Here is a 17,851-nt window from a genome sequence, read left to right as displayed (position 1 = left end):
CTTGAGGAAAAGTCGAAATGTCCCTACATCCTGGTGATACCCCACTGTCATTACAGTCCCTTGAGGAAATGGGCAGACAGCTGTAAGCATGGGTGATCTTACACCAGGGAGCAGTCTAGGTCTTGGCCATTCCCAAGATTTGTGGGCTGAAAGTGTGACTAAAGCCGCCTTCACATGTCCACTGCTCATCTTGTACCAAGCCAGAGCAAAGTATCTAGGCCCCAATGCAGAGCCTCTGTTTGCTCAGTCCAGCTATTCTGCATAGACAACACAGAGTTCCACATTATGTACTGCCACCCTGAATCAGGACATACTGATCAATGCCTGTGTGATCCTGAACTATTCATAGCTACAAGCTGGATAGGCCCCATCCACACAGATGTTGCATACAGGGGCAGTAGTAAAGCCCTATGAGAATAGGAATATAATGGTACTGATACCATATTAATACCCATAACCCTTATGGTGCAGCATCCTGCTAGCAGCCCATAGATCTTGCTGACTCTTTCCACAGAAAGGAAAGTATTCTCCTGCAAAGGACTCTGGGAGAAATGGAGGATTATCTCCTCTCTCCTTCCCCCATACTCAAAGGAGGAATTTTAAGAGCTAAGTATTTCCTCTTGAATAGGACCGTTGCCCTCAAATGTTCTTTTTCCAGCATCAGAAAGGGAAAGAAAAAAAAATTCACTTCTCTCCTGAATGTAATTAGTGCAGCTCTGTGGCTCCCTAGATCCTCAGGGAAAGGGAAAGGAGTTCCCATCCACATATGCAGGAAGCTTCATCCACAGATTAACAAAAATAGATGGGAAAAAAGCTCTTAATCCTCCTCACGTTCTCTTTCCGGGAAATTTCAAATAGGCTTGCCCCGCACAATTGGTGAAAATAGTGAATAGGTTCAAACATGAAGTGTCATCTAGGAATCTATTAAACCCTGGATTAGCTTAGAAACCAAAGTGACTTTGAAATATCTCAGTGAGTGAAGTGTTACTAAAAATTGTCTGATGGAGAGCACTGGAAGCTAAAGCCACAGAACTGAAATAAGCCCATGTAATGCTCACCAATATGCTTCCTCCCTCAGCTGCAGGAATCACATTTATGGATGAGAACATTGTTGTTTCCATGCCCATCTAGTATATGTCCCACCATTAAGGGTGCCAAATAGTCCACTTGTGGCAGCGGTTTTGAAACATAGACACATCTCTAATAGAACCTGGACTGGCACTGCCAACTGATTTCACAGAGGGCACCAAACAAACAGCCATGAGCTGGTAACAAATTTGTGTCACTATCAATCTGGGTGGTAGTAGAATAGTTTCATCTTTCTCTCCTTCAGCATTAAATTCAGGATCCTCAGCCACATATTCAGGACCTCTCACAACTTTCCCCTACTACACATTTGTGGCTCCATTTCATGTTACCTTCCTTCTCACCTGCCATGCTGTTTCTCTTCTAACTGTGCCTTGTGCTACATTCTCCCACTCTCAGCTGTGTGCCTCCTTATACTCCCACCTGTACTTGCCAAGCCTCTTTAAATCCAGCAAAGCCCCAGCAATAAGAGCACTGCCCCTTTCCACACCGGACCTGGGCTAGTCCCTCAGGACAGGTAATAGCAGTCTGAAGGCTGCTCTAATCTGTGCCAATAGCCAATGGTGTCAAGTCTATTCCTCTGAGCTTTTGTGACGGGTTGGAGGTGAGATATGTGTGTGGACAGGTAAGTGCAGCACTGACGGTAGAGCATAATGGCTATTTACAAAACTATATACATTAGTTGTAAATATGGCTAAAATCCCATCTCCAATCCTCTCAACCCAACTCAAAAGTTTTCTTACTGGGATCTTTGTGATGACCTTTTTCTTGTCCTTCCATTTTTATTTCTAATTCTTTTGGTACTTTCATTTTAGAAGCTGGTGATATCATACAAAATTGGGCAGTCCCTGATAAGTGATTGTTTTAAGTCTCCATCAATGAGATCTCCTGCAGTAGGTTAATTCATTAAAATAGTTATGTTTGCTATGGAAATAATGACGAACATAAGAATTTCCATAGAAGGTCACAAGTGGTCCATATAGTTCAGATCCTGTCTTGGACAGTGGCAAGACGCCCCATATCAAACAATTATGGAATAGCCTATCCATGGGGGAAACATCTTTCTAATTCCTGGCAGCTAGCAGCTATTTTATACTGTGGCAAGGTACCTTCTCGGTCTCACCAGCCTCAGTTGTTTTTAGCCTTGTGAGACGGGCTGAGATAAAACAGTCCTTTGAGGATGCACAGGGGCAGTCCGTTCCTTCTCTCAGCCAGTCTTTTGGGTTTAGCCGTGTTAGGGTACGTCTACACTATGGGATTATTCCGAATTTACATAAACCGGTTTAACAAAACAGATTGTATAAAATCGAGTGTGCGCGGCCACACTAAACACATTAAATTGGTGGTGTGCGTCCACGGTCCGAGGCTAGCGTCAATTTCTGGAGCATTGCACTGTGGGTAGCTATTCCGTAGCTATCCCATAGTTCCCGCAGCCTCCCCCGCCCCTTGGAATTTCCAGGTTGAGATCCCAGTGCCTGATGGGGCAAAAATCATTGTCGCGGGTGGTTCTGGATAAATGTCGTCAGTCACTCCTTCCTCTGGGAAAGCAACGGCAGACAAGCATTTTGCGCCTTTTTTCCCTGGATTGCCCTGACAGATGCCATAGCATGGCAATCATGGAGCCTGTTTTGCCTTTTATGACTGTCACCGTATTTGTACTAGATGCCGCTGACAGAGGCGATTCAGCAGCGCTACACAGCAGCATGCTTTTACATGACAGCAGAGATGGTTACCAGCCATATTGTACCATCTACCATACCATAAATTGGTAATAAGATGATCGTGGCTACCAGTCCTTTTGCACTGCACCATTTGCTGCTGTCATAAGTGCCCCTGGCTGAGATCAGCCAGGGGCACAAAAGCCAAAATTGGGAATGACTCCCTGAGTCAATCCCTCCTTTTTGGTATCTAAAAATAGAATCAGTCCTGCCTAGAATATGGGCAAGTGTACTAGAGAACCACTGTATCATAGAACCAGAGAGCACAGCTGCCCTGTGTCAGATCCTGCAGAAATTATGAGTTGTATGCTATTCACAGGGGGTGCTCCTGCAACAACCCCACCTGTTGATTCTGTTCTTCCCCCAGCTTTCCTGGGCTACCGTAGCATTGTCCCCCCACTTGTGTGATGAAGTAATAAAGAATGCAGGAATAAGACACAGTGACTTGTTAGTGAGATATGAGTGGAAGGCAGCCTCCAGCTGCTATGATAGCCCAGACAGGACAGTAAGGAGTGTGGAGGAGAGGAGCCCAGCATCCCTCTGCTAGTCCAGGGGCAATTGAATCTTTTCTTTACGCATGAAGGGTGGGGGCTGATGGAGCTCAGCCCCCTGTTGCTATGATGACGATGGTTATCAGCCATACTGTACCATCTACCATGAAAAATTAGGACCAGGCGCCCTTGATTGACCTTACCGATGCTAGTCAGCATGGTTACCAGTCCTTTTGCACTGCCCCATGTGCCAATAGGCTGATGATGAGGACGGATACCAGTCATATTGTACCATCAGCCATCCATGGCGTGGGGGGAGCAAGGATGTTGGTGTTGAGTGCTGCACCATCGCGTCTATCTGCAGCATTCAGTAAAGATAGGGTGACATGTAAAAGAGTCAACAGAGGATTGTTTTCCCTTTCACTTCTGGTGGTGGGTGGGGTGTGTGCGCAAATTGCCGAACTATGCCCTGACCCACCGCAGACACTGCGTTTGACCCTAGAAGCATTTGGAGCTCAGCCAAGAATGCAAATGCTTTTCAGAGACTGCAGGAACTGTGGGATAGCTTGAGTCCTCCAGTCCATGAGCGTCCATTTGATTCTTTGGCTTTCCGTTACGCTTGTCACGCAGCAGTGCGCTGAGTCCCTGCTATGGCATCTGTCTGGAGATTTTTTAAAAATGATTTTGAATTTCGTCTTCTGTAACGGAGCGCTGATAGAACAGATTTGCCTGCCCTTACAGCGATCACGTCCGCATCGTCCATGACGGAGCTCTTTCTTTATTTTGATTTTTAACTGCATCACCACACGTGCTGATCGGAGCTCCACGCTGGGCAAACAGGAAATATTCAAAAGTTCGCGGGGCTTTTCCTGTCTACCTGGCCACTGCATCTGAGTTCAGATTGCTGTTCAGAGCGGTCAGTGGTGCACTGTGGGATACCGCCCGGAGGCCAATACCGTTGATCTGCGGCCACACTAACCCTAATCCGATATGGTAATACCGATATTAGCGCTACTCCTCTCGTTAGGGAGGAGTACAGAAACCGGTTTAAAGAGCCCTTTATACCGATATAAAGGGCCTCTTAGTGTGGACGGGTGTGACGTTAAATCGGTTTTAAGCTCCTAAAACCGGTTTAAACGCCTAGTGTAGACCAGGCCTTAGTCTGTATCCACAAAACCAACAAGGAGTCCGGTGGCACTTTAACAGCTAACAGATTTATTTGGGCATAAGCTTTCGTGGGTAAGAACCCTCACTTCTTCAGTTGCATAGAGTGAAAATCACAGATGCAAGCATTATATGTGTCATTATATAATTCCTGTCAATTCTGGGGATATTCCCACTTGGCCAGGGGGTGGTGACCCTAGAGTGACCACATGAGCTTCTCTGTCTTGCCAAGGTTTCAACAGGTTTATATGATAGATCTGTTCCAGCTTCTGGTGACCAGGCTGTCAGACCTTATAATCGACCTCTCCAATGGCTTCTATTATCTCATATGGCCCCTGCCACCTGGCCAGGAGCTTGGTCTCCGCTGTGGGTACGAGCACCATTACCTGATCTCCCACCTGGAATTTTCAGATCATCGCTTGGCAATTGTAGTATGTCTATTGGGCCCCTTGTGCCCTCTCCATGTGTTCCCACACAATGGGGGTAAGTTGGGCTATCCTGTCTTTCATGTGAAACACGTGCTCAATGATGTTTCTTCCTGGGTTCGGCTGTTCTTCTCAACCATCTTTGGCAATGTCCAGTATGCCACAGGGGTGGCAACCATATAATAGCTCAAATGGGGAAAACCCAGTTGAAGTCTGAGGAACCTCCCTTATAGCAAACATTAGGTAAGGCAGCAGGGAGTACCAGTTCTTCCTGTCCCGGCTCACCACCTTTCCTATCATGTTCTTTAATGTTCTATTAAAGTGTTCGATGAGGCCATCGGTCTGCTGATGACAGAGTGACACCCTTATGGTCTATATGTGGAGCATTGCACATAAATCCTTCATTAATTTAGACACAAAGGGGTTCCTTGATCCATCAGGATCTCTTTGGGTATCCCCACTCTAGAAAAAAATTGGATTAATTCCTTAGCTATGGTCTTGGACATAGTGTTCCATAGGGGTACAGACTTGGGGTATCGGGTGGCATAATCTAACACAACCAGTATGTGCTGATAGTCCCAGTCTGATTTCTCCAGTGACCCTACTAGGTCCATAGCTATTCACTCGAATGGGACTTCAATAATCAGCAGAGATACCAAAGGGGCCCTTAAGTGTGGTCGGGGGCCATGTAATTGGCATTCAGGACAGGAGGCACAATATTGTCGCACCGCCGCATAAATTCCAGGCCAAAAAAACCTCTGCAGAATTCGATCAAGGTTTTTATCTACCCTTAGATGCCCCCCGAACAGATGGCTGTGGGCTAGATTCATCATGCCCCTCTGATGCTTCTGCGGTACTAGGAGCTGTTCCACTACTTGCTCTTGGACCCGGACTGCTCTGTATAGCAGATCCCTCTTTATCATATAATATATCCCTGGGCCCTTGGCTCTCCCTTCCACAGGGACCACATTCACCTCAACTACGTCTTTGCCAGTATTGTTATATATCAGATCATTGGCCTGATCCTGCCCAAAATTCTCCAGTGAAGGTCCAATTTGCCCAAACTCAGGGGGATCTATTTCTGTCTCCCTCTTGGGGAGAGTCCCCAGGGAACTGGGTCCAGCTGCGAGCTTGTCGACTGCCTGCCTAGTCCCCCTTATCAGTTGGGCCAAATCTTTCCCCTACAAGTGTAGACTTCTGGTTCTGGGCCAAGATTCTCCTTCCCCTCCTTTTATCTGCCCTCCTTTCTCGCTGAGTCTTCCTGAGCTTCCCAGGAGGAGAGAACAAATCCTGGGCAAATTCATGGAAGACCAGGAGTGTGTGGTAACTATCAGGGTCATCCCATTGCTCTCGGGGTTATTACCTTCCTCTGACTCCTCTCCGGGGAGTAGGCAGCCAAACCCTGGGAAGTCTCGTCCTATGAGGACTGGATAGGGGAGTTTTGGGACTACTCCAACTGTCATCTTAGTGGGGTTTCCCAGGACTTCTACTCTTACTGGGATGGTCAGGTAGTAATTGACATCCCCATGTACACAGGATATCCCTGTGCACTTGGCCCGAGATAGTTGGTCTTGCCCGACCAGCTTTCCCGAGACCAGCGTGACTGAGTCCACGAACACGGTGGTCTCTATGCCATACATTTTAACTGGTCTAGTATACCTATGAGATACCATCACAACCTTCTCTAGATTTATTAGGTCTCATGGTTCTCCTATATCTCCCAGGTCGCATTGCATGGGCTCTTCTAGGTTCGGGCATTGGGCAACTATATGCCCTTTTCCCCCATATGCATAACATCTGTACTGTGCTCGGGGCAGCCCCCTATTTCTTGGGCTGTTGGGCCTTACCCCCCGAGTCTTTCTCCCCCAGTCTCCAAGTGTCTCTGCAATCTCCAGTTGCTCTTCAGCCTCCTTCCTCCCCTCCATAGTTCTGCCTGGGGCTATGGCAACCCGGGCCCTCGGCATAGAGACTTGCCTCCTATTCTCGCACCTTCCTTCCCCGGTGGTCCGAGAAATTTCTTGGGCTGCTAAGTGTCTCTCTACGAGGGCAACTAGCTCATCATAGGAGTAGGGATCATTTTGACTGACCCATCCTCATATGTCTGGTGGTAGCTCTCTCATGTACCTGTCCAAAACTATGATTTCCACAAGTTTCTCTGGGCTGTGGGTCTCAGGGTGCAGCCACTTCTGGGCTAGGTGGATCAGGTCAAACAGCTGGGATCTCAGGACTTTGCTGTCCCAGTATTTCCACTAATGGAACCGCTGGGCCCTTATGGCTGTCATCACGCCAGACCTCACCAGGATCTCCACTTTCAGCTGGGGGTAATCTGTAGCTGCTTCTGTTGTCATGTCAAAATATGCCTTCTGGGCCTCCCCACACAGAAAAGGAACAAGGATAGTTGCCCACTGGTCTTGGTGCCAGGCCTCCTGCAGCGCCGTTCTCTTGAATGCGAGGAGATATGCCTCTACGTCGTTGTTCTTCGTCAACTTCTGTAAGTAGTTGCTTGCCTGCAGCAGCCGGGTCTCATGGGAGCTGTGCGTTAGAGTGGTCAGGGACTTTAGCTGGATCACAACCTCATGCAGGGTGGCTTGATCCTGGGCCGCTTGACTCATCAGTAATTGATTTGTCTCCTGCTGTATCCACACTGACTCCTGCTGGGTAGCCATCTGAACCCCGGTAGCCTCTTGTTGGGCCACGGTGGCTTGCATCAATGCCTTCACTGCCTCCTCCATTTTTTTTCTTATCCTTCTTCTTCTTGGGGGTGATTTACCCTGCCCTGAGATGGTTTGCCACGAAGTCTCGCTCACACATCCCACCCCTGACACCGTGTGTGGCAAGGCACCTTCTCAGTCTCACGTGCCTCAGCTGTTTTTAGCCTTGGTGAGACGGGCTTTGGTAAAACAATCCTTCTAGGATGCACAGGGGCAGTCCATTCCTTCTCTCAGCCAGTCTTTTGGGCTTGTTTTTCTTCCCTTATGGGAGGGAATGCAGCCTCCCCTCCTGGTGAGGCTCACTGTCTTGCTGCTCCTACCCTACATTTAACATAACCGGTTATTACACGATTGCAAGGACTATAACTATGAGTCAAATGCCTGCTTATTCAGCAGACACTAAGGGGCTGACCCTCCTCTCATTTATGTTGGCTTTATGTCAGTGTAATTCCATTTGATTTCATGTCTGTCTGGCCCTTTAAACTGTGCTCATCACCTGTAGTGGCCTGAGCATCTGTTTTGCTCCGTGAGTTCATCAAGCTCTTCAGGGCAGGGACCAAGTGTTCTTGTTTGTCCTGTAAACACCTTGTGCGCCCTTGGGTGCTGTAAAAATAAGGAACATTACCCATTGCTGAATTGGGGGTTGCAAGTTGCTCTTAGTGCTCCTTAATCCTGGGGCTAGTATGTGGTGGGCTAGTCACTCAGGACAGGTTATAACCATCTTTGCCCATAGCCAATGTCCTAAAAGAGCTGTTATAGCTGCCAGGAATCACCGGGGAGGCGGGGGGGGGGGGAAGGGTGCCCCAGGCCATGACTGCCTTTTCCCTGGTTACATCCTGTGTGCTAGCAAGGGAGAGAGTAGTTCCTTAAATGCTGCTACATCTCTAAGTCACCCAAGGATCACCGTATGCAGACAAGATCTGCTGGACACCAGATCTGCTGGGCTAAGGCCCACTTTGTGCTAGTGAGATAGTGCATAGCACTTGAAGTGTGGCTCAGGGAAGGATCATTTAAGTTGAAAAGCCTAGTCATGTCTATGAGGATTTGTTACTCATAGGCCGTATCTAGACTAGGCAAGAGGTTGAGTTCAAAATGGGCTAACTAAACCCGACCTAAACTTTACTTTTCCTAGTGCAGATACAAAATAACACTTTACCTTGATTTTAGCAGGTGGTATTATAGCATATATTAAACAGATTTTTTTTTAAAGTAATGTAATAGGGAAAGGGAAAGAGCCTATATTCTAGAGGAAAAGACATTTCCCTTTCAGAGTTACATTAAGTTTTTGATTAATAGAAAAAGCCCCCTCTTTTTAATTAATATTGTCTGTTTATTGTAAAGGCCTATGGGAAACACTGGAGTAAAATCTCTTGGCCAGAAAGCATGATTTTCAGATGAAAATGGAAACCAAAACATAAGCGAAACAAAAACCACTGTCTCCTCCTGCTAACGCAGTGATATGAGTTAAATGCATGCAACTACCACATGTTATCTTGTCTGTGGGTCATGCTGCCAGTGGAAATGGTTTGCGGTACTAGAATTGTAAAATTAACTAGTACCACAGATGTATGTGGCCCCACTTTTCTGAGTCTTTATTTTTCCCAGATGTGAAACACAGAATTTGTTTAACATGAAGTAAACAACCAGGATACCAGGAAATAAAGAACTAAGCTTCAGTTACACTATACATTAAAAAACCCTCTTACTGCATTCAGGAACGTGTTTAACTTGCAAATTCCTCTTTACTAGTAATATACCAAGTTTACTTTCTACATATACTGTGGCCTTATATTTTTTCAGCGGCTTTTTGTTTTCTGCTTCGTTAATGACCTTCTGATATTGCCCAGAGCACAGCCACGTTCATGGCTATGAAAATGTATAGCAATGTCTACCTTGTGCCAGTGTGGAAAACCACTCATGGTCTAACCTCACCTGGAAAAGTGGCAGGTATCGGAGAGAGTACTCTGGGAGATGGGAAGAACAATGGCAATCCCAGCATGGTTCAGTGAGCTTCATATGAGTGAATGCTCAAAGCACTTCCACATTTGGGCCTCAAGAAGCATCCTAAAGACTGGGACAGATGTGCTTGTACTAGGAGGACATACAGCATTTAGAGTGTGTTTACACTGAAAATAAAAACCCACGGCATCAAGTCTCAGAGCCCAGGTCGACTGATTTGGAGTTGCACGGTCAGGCTGCAGGGCTAAAAATTGCAGTGAAGTTATTCTACCATGGGCTGGCGCCCAGACTCTGAGACCTTCCTCCCTTGACAGGTTTCAGAACCTGGGCTCCAGCCCAAGCTGGAATGTCTACATTGCTATTTGTAGCCCTGCAGCTCGAGCCTGAGTCAATTGATCTGGGTACTGAGATTCAGTGCCATGGGTCTTTTACTGAAGGATTACACACGCCCTATGACTTTTCCTCTGCATGTTAAATGCTTCTCAGATGACAGTGTTAGCAGTTCCCAAAGTGCACTTAATTAAGAATGTCAAGAAACATTAACTGCTCACAAGACTGCCACTTGGGAAATACACACTTCCAGGAGAAACAAGGTGCCAAATGAGTTCACTGAAGAACAGACCTCCACAATAAAGCTAAGGCATGTGGATTCAAACAGTTAATATATGAATAACTAAAGTGACATATTAAGGTTATTACAAGAAATTAATTTGCTGCTGCAAAATTATTGCAATATATCTGCCTAGCACAATAATGTGATCATTGCTATATAAATCCTGGATGTTATTACTCATATTAGTGTGTGTTTTGTTTTTTAAACATTAAAAAAAAACAGGAGAGAGAAGGGGAAGGAAGGTTACTGTATAAAAAATTATTCTGTCTGTACTCCTGGTAATCACATAAAGACAAGGCGCTCTAAGCGTTAGAAAAGAATTAGCGTACACAGCTTGTATCATTATCATATTAAAAGTTAACATGTCATGTTGAGCACCCAAAATTAGAGGCCTCCTTATAGAATTCAATAACAAAGGCCAAATCCCTTAGAAATCCTAGGATTTTCCTTTTGCACGGCCTGGTTTCTCTCCCTCACGCACAAGCTCGTCTGTGGAATGGTATGCCACTATACCACTCCACATATTTAGCCCATCCGCCAAAATAGTCCTTGTGGCTACTCCCAAAGCTCCTAACAGTTTCTCTCTGCTTCCTGAAATTACAGTGAAATGGTGCACCACAGTGCCTGGCAGTGGGTGCCAGATCACAGCAAAACCATTTAGGTACTTTACAGAAAATTACAGGGATTTCAGAGCCTTTTTTTTTTCCCCAGCAGGGGATTTATCCTGCAACCTCTAATCATGTGGGTAATCCATTGTCTTTATTTGGACTTCAGGGCTGGAGCCTATGAGTGGCAAGAGTGCTGAGGAGTAGAATTGTAACAACAGCAGGACATGAAATTCATTCAGAACAATTCAGGATGGTTTGTCTAGTTACAGCAGTGGATTTGCAGTCAATATATTTTTTTGTATTGTGAAAAAAACAAAAAGTCTATAGCCACTGTGATTCACATTAGCTCTGAAATGAACTTTCCTCTATAGATGCTTTTCCCTCAAGGTTTATGGGAATGGGACGTGTTTGTTCTCGGAGACTTCCCTCCAGCCATTAATACGAGGCAATTGTTCGGCCAGTCTGTGCTTGTTTCCTTCTTAATGGAGTGTGTGTAATCAAAGAATTGGAACACTGACAAGGCAGTGATATAAAAGGCAGGTGACAAACAGTGGTCTCTGCTTATTGTATGGCAACTTGCTCATTTTACTGCTCCTTGTCCTCCTTTCTGCCCCTTCTCCCAGTTGTTTGATTCATTAACACTTTGCATCTTGTCATAATCTGAACCGTGAGCTCTCTGGGCCAGGAACTTTTTACTGCATGTCTGTTCAGTGTTTGGCAAAATAAAGCACTGAGCCGTCACTGGTGTCTCTAGGTGCTACTCCACTACAAAATAAATAAAACCTAGTAATTAATGGCAGAATCTCTAGCAATGCACAGAACTTTTAAACATCAGTAGCCACTCTCACAGTTCATTAAAGTGATGGCAGTATCTACTGAGCAAATCATGTGCATGTGTAATAACTATTACACTTAGAATTTCATCTGTAAGAGAGTTTATAAAAATTAATTAATGACAATACCACTGAGGTAGACAGGTAAGTGTTGTATTCCCATTTTACAGATGAGGAGTGGGTTATCCATTCCCTCACACCAATTTTACACCATTGACTTTACTGGAGTTACTCCAGAATAGACAATAAGGCCCAAGCACTCTGACAGGCCAAGATTAGAGATTGGGGTTCCTGATTCTCAGTCCTCATCTCAGACCACTAGGCCACATTCCTGTCCTTTTCTCTCTGTGAGCCAGACTCTCCAAACTGGCCAAATATCTCTTGGCACAAGTCTTGATGGGAGGAAAGAAGCCACAGCTCCTCATGGGATCCCCCTTAAAGGAGATTCCTAGTCCTGAAGAGGGCTCTATGGAAGAGAGAATACAGTCCTAGGCTCCATTTCCCCTTCTAGGGCTGCAGGGGAAGGATGTGTTTCTCTCAACTCCATTGCCCTAACCTTGACCTGCCCACATCTCCTCCAGCCCACTCATTCCTCAGTCACCTGGGATAGCATACAGACCAACACATTGACCTGCTGGGTCATAATGGTTCACATTCAAAACCTCCTAATTGATCAACATCATAGAAACCCAGCAGAGACCTCTGGTCAAACAAAGATTCCTGAACCATCCTCAAGCTCATCCCAGCTCCCTGAGATTTGGGTCTGATGTCAGCTTTCACAGGGACTCATAATAATTATCAATAATTATGTCTTTGCTAGACATTGGAAATATCATATACTCCAGTTTATTAGTCTGGGCAAGGCAAAACTCCCATTATAATCAGTAAGACCTAAGTAAGGATTAGGGAGACTCAAGTCCTTAATGCAATATTTAAAGAGTGCACCTTGAGTTTGTGCAGAAGTTGTACAATGCACATATCATCTTTGGTTCTTTTACATATTGCCTCTCTTCATATATTATTTTACTCCAACTTTCTGAGTCTTCAAAAAGAAAATAAGCATCATGTGCTCCAGATTTAAAATGATTTCATGCCAGTGGTGGTTCTGTTGCTGGGGAATCAGGACACAACCCACTCAGAAAAAAGAGGAATCAAAAATAAATTTGCCCCCAGTTGTGTGTGTGCTGCAAATCACCTGCTAATTTAACCAGAACTCATTCTTATAATCTAGACCAAAGCAGTGCAAGCAGAGGCTGTTGCTGTGTAGCATACATTCCACCAGAGGTCTGCAAAGCTATAGCTGAAAGAATTCAGGAAAAGTGCTCTCACAGCGTGAACAGCACAACCAGTCACAGCACCATAGATGGCCCTTAATTATGGCCTGTTGCCAAGAGGAACTTAGCACGTGGAACTCCCAGTGTGTGAAAATCACCCCTGTGCATATGACAAGCACAAGAGTTATTCCCCATGTAAGCACTTGTGCAGGCCCCATATGCAGCAGTGAATTTCACCCTTTGAGAACCTCCACTGATACATAAGATTAGATTTTTAAAAAATACAAGGAATATATGCAATTATGCTTCAAGGCGTAACTCATCCAAAAGCAGATGGGAGTCTGGAATAAAGTTACCCTGTGGGCAGGTCATTCCATCAGTCTTTATTATGAAGTTTCTTGCATCTTCTTCTGGAGCATCTTGTATTGGTTTCTGGGGCGATAGGATGTTGGAGTAGATGGACTGATCCAGTATAGCACTTCCTCATCCTAGGACACCAATGGGAGTTTCAGGTGCACAAGATCAAGCCTTTAATGAGGCTCTGTATGTTGCAAGGGCAAGTTGCTTTGTCTCAGTTAGTGTGCTTGCAGCTGAAAGATTAAATAGCAAATTAAACATGTTTGATCTAAAAATCACAGTATCAATTAAACTTAGTGGGACATGCTGAAATGCTGAAAAGGCATCTGGGGGAGGGGGAGGGAGAAGGGGGGCGCTCTTAATATGAAGCCTGAGGAAGAGTTAATAAAATAAACTTCTTTAAAATTTGCAACAAAATTAAAATTAAACTGAAAATATATATATAAAAAAAGTCTACAAAGCAAATTTGCTGTCATGGTGAAACTTTAAGGCCGATGGTGTGGACTTTTGAATACATTAAGTGTATTAGTCAGTACATATATGTTAGGTGCAGTTTATACAACATTAATAGGTATTATGTGCATGGTATTAATATAATATACATTCTATATGTTGGTTGGGAAGTTATATTAATTGAATGTTTTATGCTTTCTTCACAACTCTGCTTTGTCCATGTGAAGCATCCTTCAACACTTTGGAAAATAGGAACCTTGTTAAAGCAAAGATGCATAAATACTTTGTACCAAATACAGTTGGGGAGTACTTTCAAGTGGAATTTAGTATTCAAAATAAGATATGTGAAAGTGTAGGGATGTACCTTCAGATCAGTAGCTGAAATGCTAGTATCCAAAATAAAGATAAGGAAGGTCCAGAACAAGTTAAGGAACTGGTACAAACTGGTGGGTTGAATTTTAATAAAGTGTAAAAAGTTTTGTAGCTTGTAAAATCATCCTATAAATATTACTAGCTGAAGTCTTTGAAACACACCTTCAGTGTAAGAGAAACAAGCTGTGAAAATTTCTTCCTGGATGGAGGGTACATGTTATCTCCTTTTCATATTGTACTATTTTGTCTTTAGACAAACAGTGTAGCCAAGTTCAATTATTTGGTCTCTTCTTTTAAGAACAAACCGTGGGTGTATTCAAGCCATTGGCTGCACTTTGAGTCAATAAGTGTAAATAGTTGGGAGCCCTAGTGGACCCCTCTGTTCTCTGTTGGAGAAGCTATGCCCTGTCAAAGTTGCAGTGTACCTATGTAGCCAGGTCTTCTGTATTTGTGCATAGTTAATAAACAACTGGACTCCAGCTGTGCCTGTGTGATTATCCCCATATTTGTAATGTCGTGTAAAGAGGAAGGACACAATGATATATAATATGGTTGGGTTAAACCCAGTGTATGAAACAATGAACTGAAACCAAAGCAGGGCCTTCAGGAGCTGCGCCTGGACCACTTTGTTACAGTTACAGAACTGGGGTGCTGATTCTGACTTTCACACTAGTTTTAGATGGGTGTTACTCCACTGAGTCCAATGGAGTTATTTCACTAGTGTACGTGAGAGTAGAATTTCTGTCCATGTACTTAAAAGCAGGTGGAATGAAGTCTTTGTAGTACTCTGAAGAATAACAGTGAGGTGCCAGTGTATTTTATAGGAAAAGAGTACAGGCCCCTTAAAATAGTTTGTGAGACCTCTAGTGGGGCTTACTATGCTCTATGTTACAGAGCCACCAGAAACTGGTCAGTAGGTATGTAGCTACACCTGACATTTCTGTGTATATATAATAAACATATTTATTTGGGACCACACTGTGCCTATGTGGTTTCTTCATATTGTTCGTGGTTTTTAAAGAACAAAAGACAACAATTGGCTATGCGCCAAAATAAATCTTTACTCTACTTACAGTGTATATGGAGAAGGAGGGAGGGTGTGATCCCTGATGATGATTTAGCACCAGAGCATAAGCAAATCATTCTCTGTGGTAAGTGTTCTCATTATCACATGTCCTCCCAGATGCTATTTCAAAGGATGCAGCTGGTCTGATTTCTGCTTCTCCTGCAATGATGTCTCAGCAAAATTCTAGCATTTTGCCACAGTGCAGTTCTTTCACTTAGTTAGCCCATGGTCATTTCGCACTTCTGTGCCTTCTTATAGACATGCACAAAAAGGTGAATATACATTGAGCACCAGGAAGACTCAAAATTGGAGGGGATGAAAAAATTGGAATTTTGAAATAAAAAACTGGGACAAATTATTTGCAAAAATGCCCCTGTTTTTCAACCTGGGCTGTAGCTGTGGGGGTGGCAGAGTTGCAGTGCTCTAGGAAGCACAGAGAAGGAGGGGAGCCCTTGCTAAGGATAGCTTGTACCCAGGCAGTATTGCAGAAAAGAACGCCCCTTTAAAGGGCTACAACAGGCACGCACAAGACTTTTTTTAACGCTTAATTAGAAGAGTTACATTTTGAGAGTGCAGTTTTGAAAGTTTCACCTTAAAAAGGTCCCATTTCAGTACAAATGCCACTCTTTTGTAGTCCTGAAATCATTCATTTCCAAAACCTCTGACTCAGCATTAAATCTCAGTTCAGCGATTATAGCTCAGAATCAACTCTGCCCTTTCTGATGCAAACAGTACTTGAAAGCCAAGTTCTTCTACTGAAAACAGCAAACTCAAGGGCAAATCTCTGTGCCCTTGGACAGCTTTTGCTAATGACTGATACAGCAATACAAGGAAAATATTATCATGCATGTAGAACTATCTTGAGAACGGTCCTGTAGCACATATTTTGGGAACAATAATAACATTCAACCAAAAATACCTTTTAATGTACCTACTGCTTAGTAGAGCTGATGGTGCCCTGGAAGAAATAATTGACAGAATGGGATGTTTAGAGTGGGTTGAAAATTTTCCTAGAAAACAGTTTTTCATTGGAAAATGTTGATTCAACAGACATGAAACATGCTGTGATAGAGCAGAGAAACCCCACACCAGCAGAGAAAGGGTTAAAGAGAGCCTGTGAGTCCAGCTAGCCCTGCCCCGAGATACTTGCAGCCAACGCCAGGATTGGAAGGAGAAGAAAAAGAGAGAACCTGGACAGTTCAGGGCTGACAGGCAAAGGATCAGGATGCAGCTCTGCCTCTCTGCATGAGACTTCTTTCTCCCTTAACGGCTGTCCCAGCTTGCATGTTGGCAAGACTGTATAAAGTGATATGATGCCTGGGGCTGGTGAATTATTAAATCCGACAAATAGACAAGTGAAAACTCCAACAAATCTACCATGTGAATATTTTAAAGCCATGGAAGGCCCAAGTAAGCCTGTTTATAGGCCCCTACCCCCCAGAACCCAAATTAGGCAGCAGGCCACTGGAATGTCAAAGACAGGGATGGTCAAAGTTGGGATCAACCTCACTCCAGACCAAAGGGCCCAGGCCCAACAGTTGATCATTGCCTTCTCCACAGTATTCTCTATCCAACTTGGTGAACCCATTTAATTGCCCATGATATCCAGACTGAACCTGGACTTAGCGTCAGAGAAAACCCATGACTCCTTTTCCAGAAATTGAGGGAAACTCTGAAGCAAGAGCTCCAATAAGTGCTAGATCTGGGAGCAATCCAAGAGTCATTTAGCGATTGGAGAAGCCTAGTGCTGGTCCCCAAGTCTGTTGGTATCACCCGTTTTTGCATAGATTTCAGGAAATCTATATCAAAATCTGTATCACAATTTAACATATACCATATGCCACATATTGACGAAATACCTGACCAACGAAGTAAGGCAGAGTACATCACCACCCTGGATCTGACAAAGGATGTAGTGGCAGATCCCCTTCACGTCTGAATCCTTTTGGTCTATTTCAGTTCTAGACAGTGATGTTTGGGAGGCAGAAGTACTGTGTTCCTGACCAGGGAAGACTGTTGAGGAGACTGAGGAATACCTAGTAGTGAGTGGATTTTATGTTTACTTTAAGGACACTGTGGAGCCAAACCCCTTTTGCCTCCTAACCCCCCTCCCAAATGGGCGAAGGTTATAGAGGTGCCCAGTGAACACAGGGGATAGAGATGTCCTCTCTCTTCCCCAGACAGACCAGTGGCCCCAGCAGGATGATGGAATGGTCCACAAGGGAGCGCTACTCCAGGCAAGCCACTACCTGTGCTGATTCCATAGAATCTTTTGATGGAAGCAGGCAGGTAGCTGATTCCCTCCCACCCAGCTGGTGGGCAAATGAACTGCTCAGCTCCCTCGCTGTCCAGAAAGATTGCCAGTTGGCTGGATCCTTGCTTAGATTTCTGATTGTTTGTTCTGATTTGGAATGGAAAAAAAAAATCTGAAATGTGACATTTTCCACAGAACGGAAATTCCAAATTCTGCACAGCTCTAGTATTGTTCAACAAATTTTGCTGTTCTTCTCCAAATAAATTCAATGATCCATAGTATTTCTTGTATATATATTTCTCCAAATAATGTATTTGTCAAACAACTTGTGAAATTCCATGAATGATGTATTGTGGACAATATTATACAAAGTTTACATTTCAGTATGTTCTCAGTCTGCATAATGAATATATTTCATGCACTTTATATGACTGACTTTTACATATATATGTTTGCATGTCAATCAC

At 44.2% G+C, this 17,851-nt stretch overlaps 1 protein-coding gene across 3 annotated transcripts in view; it reads right to left on the bottom strand.

Annotated features, from left to right (window-relative positions):
* Positions 1–16,094, bottom strand: part of GNAT3 (G protein subunit alpha transducin 3) — a 68,719-nt gene extending 52,625 nt beyond the window's left edge. The window contains exons 1-2 of one of the 3 annotated variants that reach the window (XM_045000778.1): positions 16,050–16,094; positions 13,239–13,472 (exon numbers count right to left, since the gene is read on the bottom strand). In XM_045000778.1, coding sequence (XP_044856713.1) covers positions 13,239–13,254 — 16 coding nt within the window. In that variant the 5' untranslated portion in view covers positions 13,255–13,472; positions 16,050–16,094. Of the gene's footprint in view, positions 1–13,238; positions 13,473–15,137; positions 15,258–16,049 lie in introns of those variants that run through there. The other 2 variants (XM_045000788.1, XM_045000779.1) reach the window with 2 other exon arrangements.
* Between the last annotated feature and the right edge of the window lie 1,757 nt (positions 16,095–17,851).

This window comes from Mauremys mutica, chromosome 1 (assembly GCF_020497125.1).
Source record: "Mauremys mutica isolate MM-2020 ecotype Southern chromosome 1, ASM2049712v1, whole genome shotgun sequence".
NCBI classification, from domain to species: domain Eukaryota; kingdom Metazoa; phylum Chordata; order Testudines; family Geoemydidae; genus Mauremys; species Mauremys mutica.
This window is presented reverse-complemented; position numbering and strand designations above follow the sequence as displayed.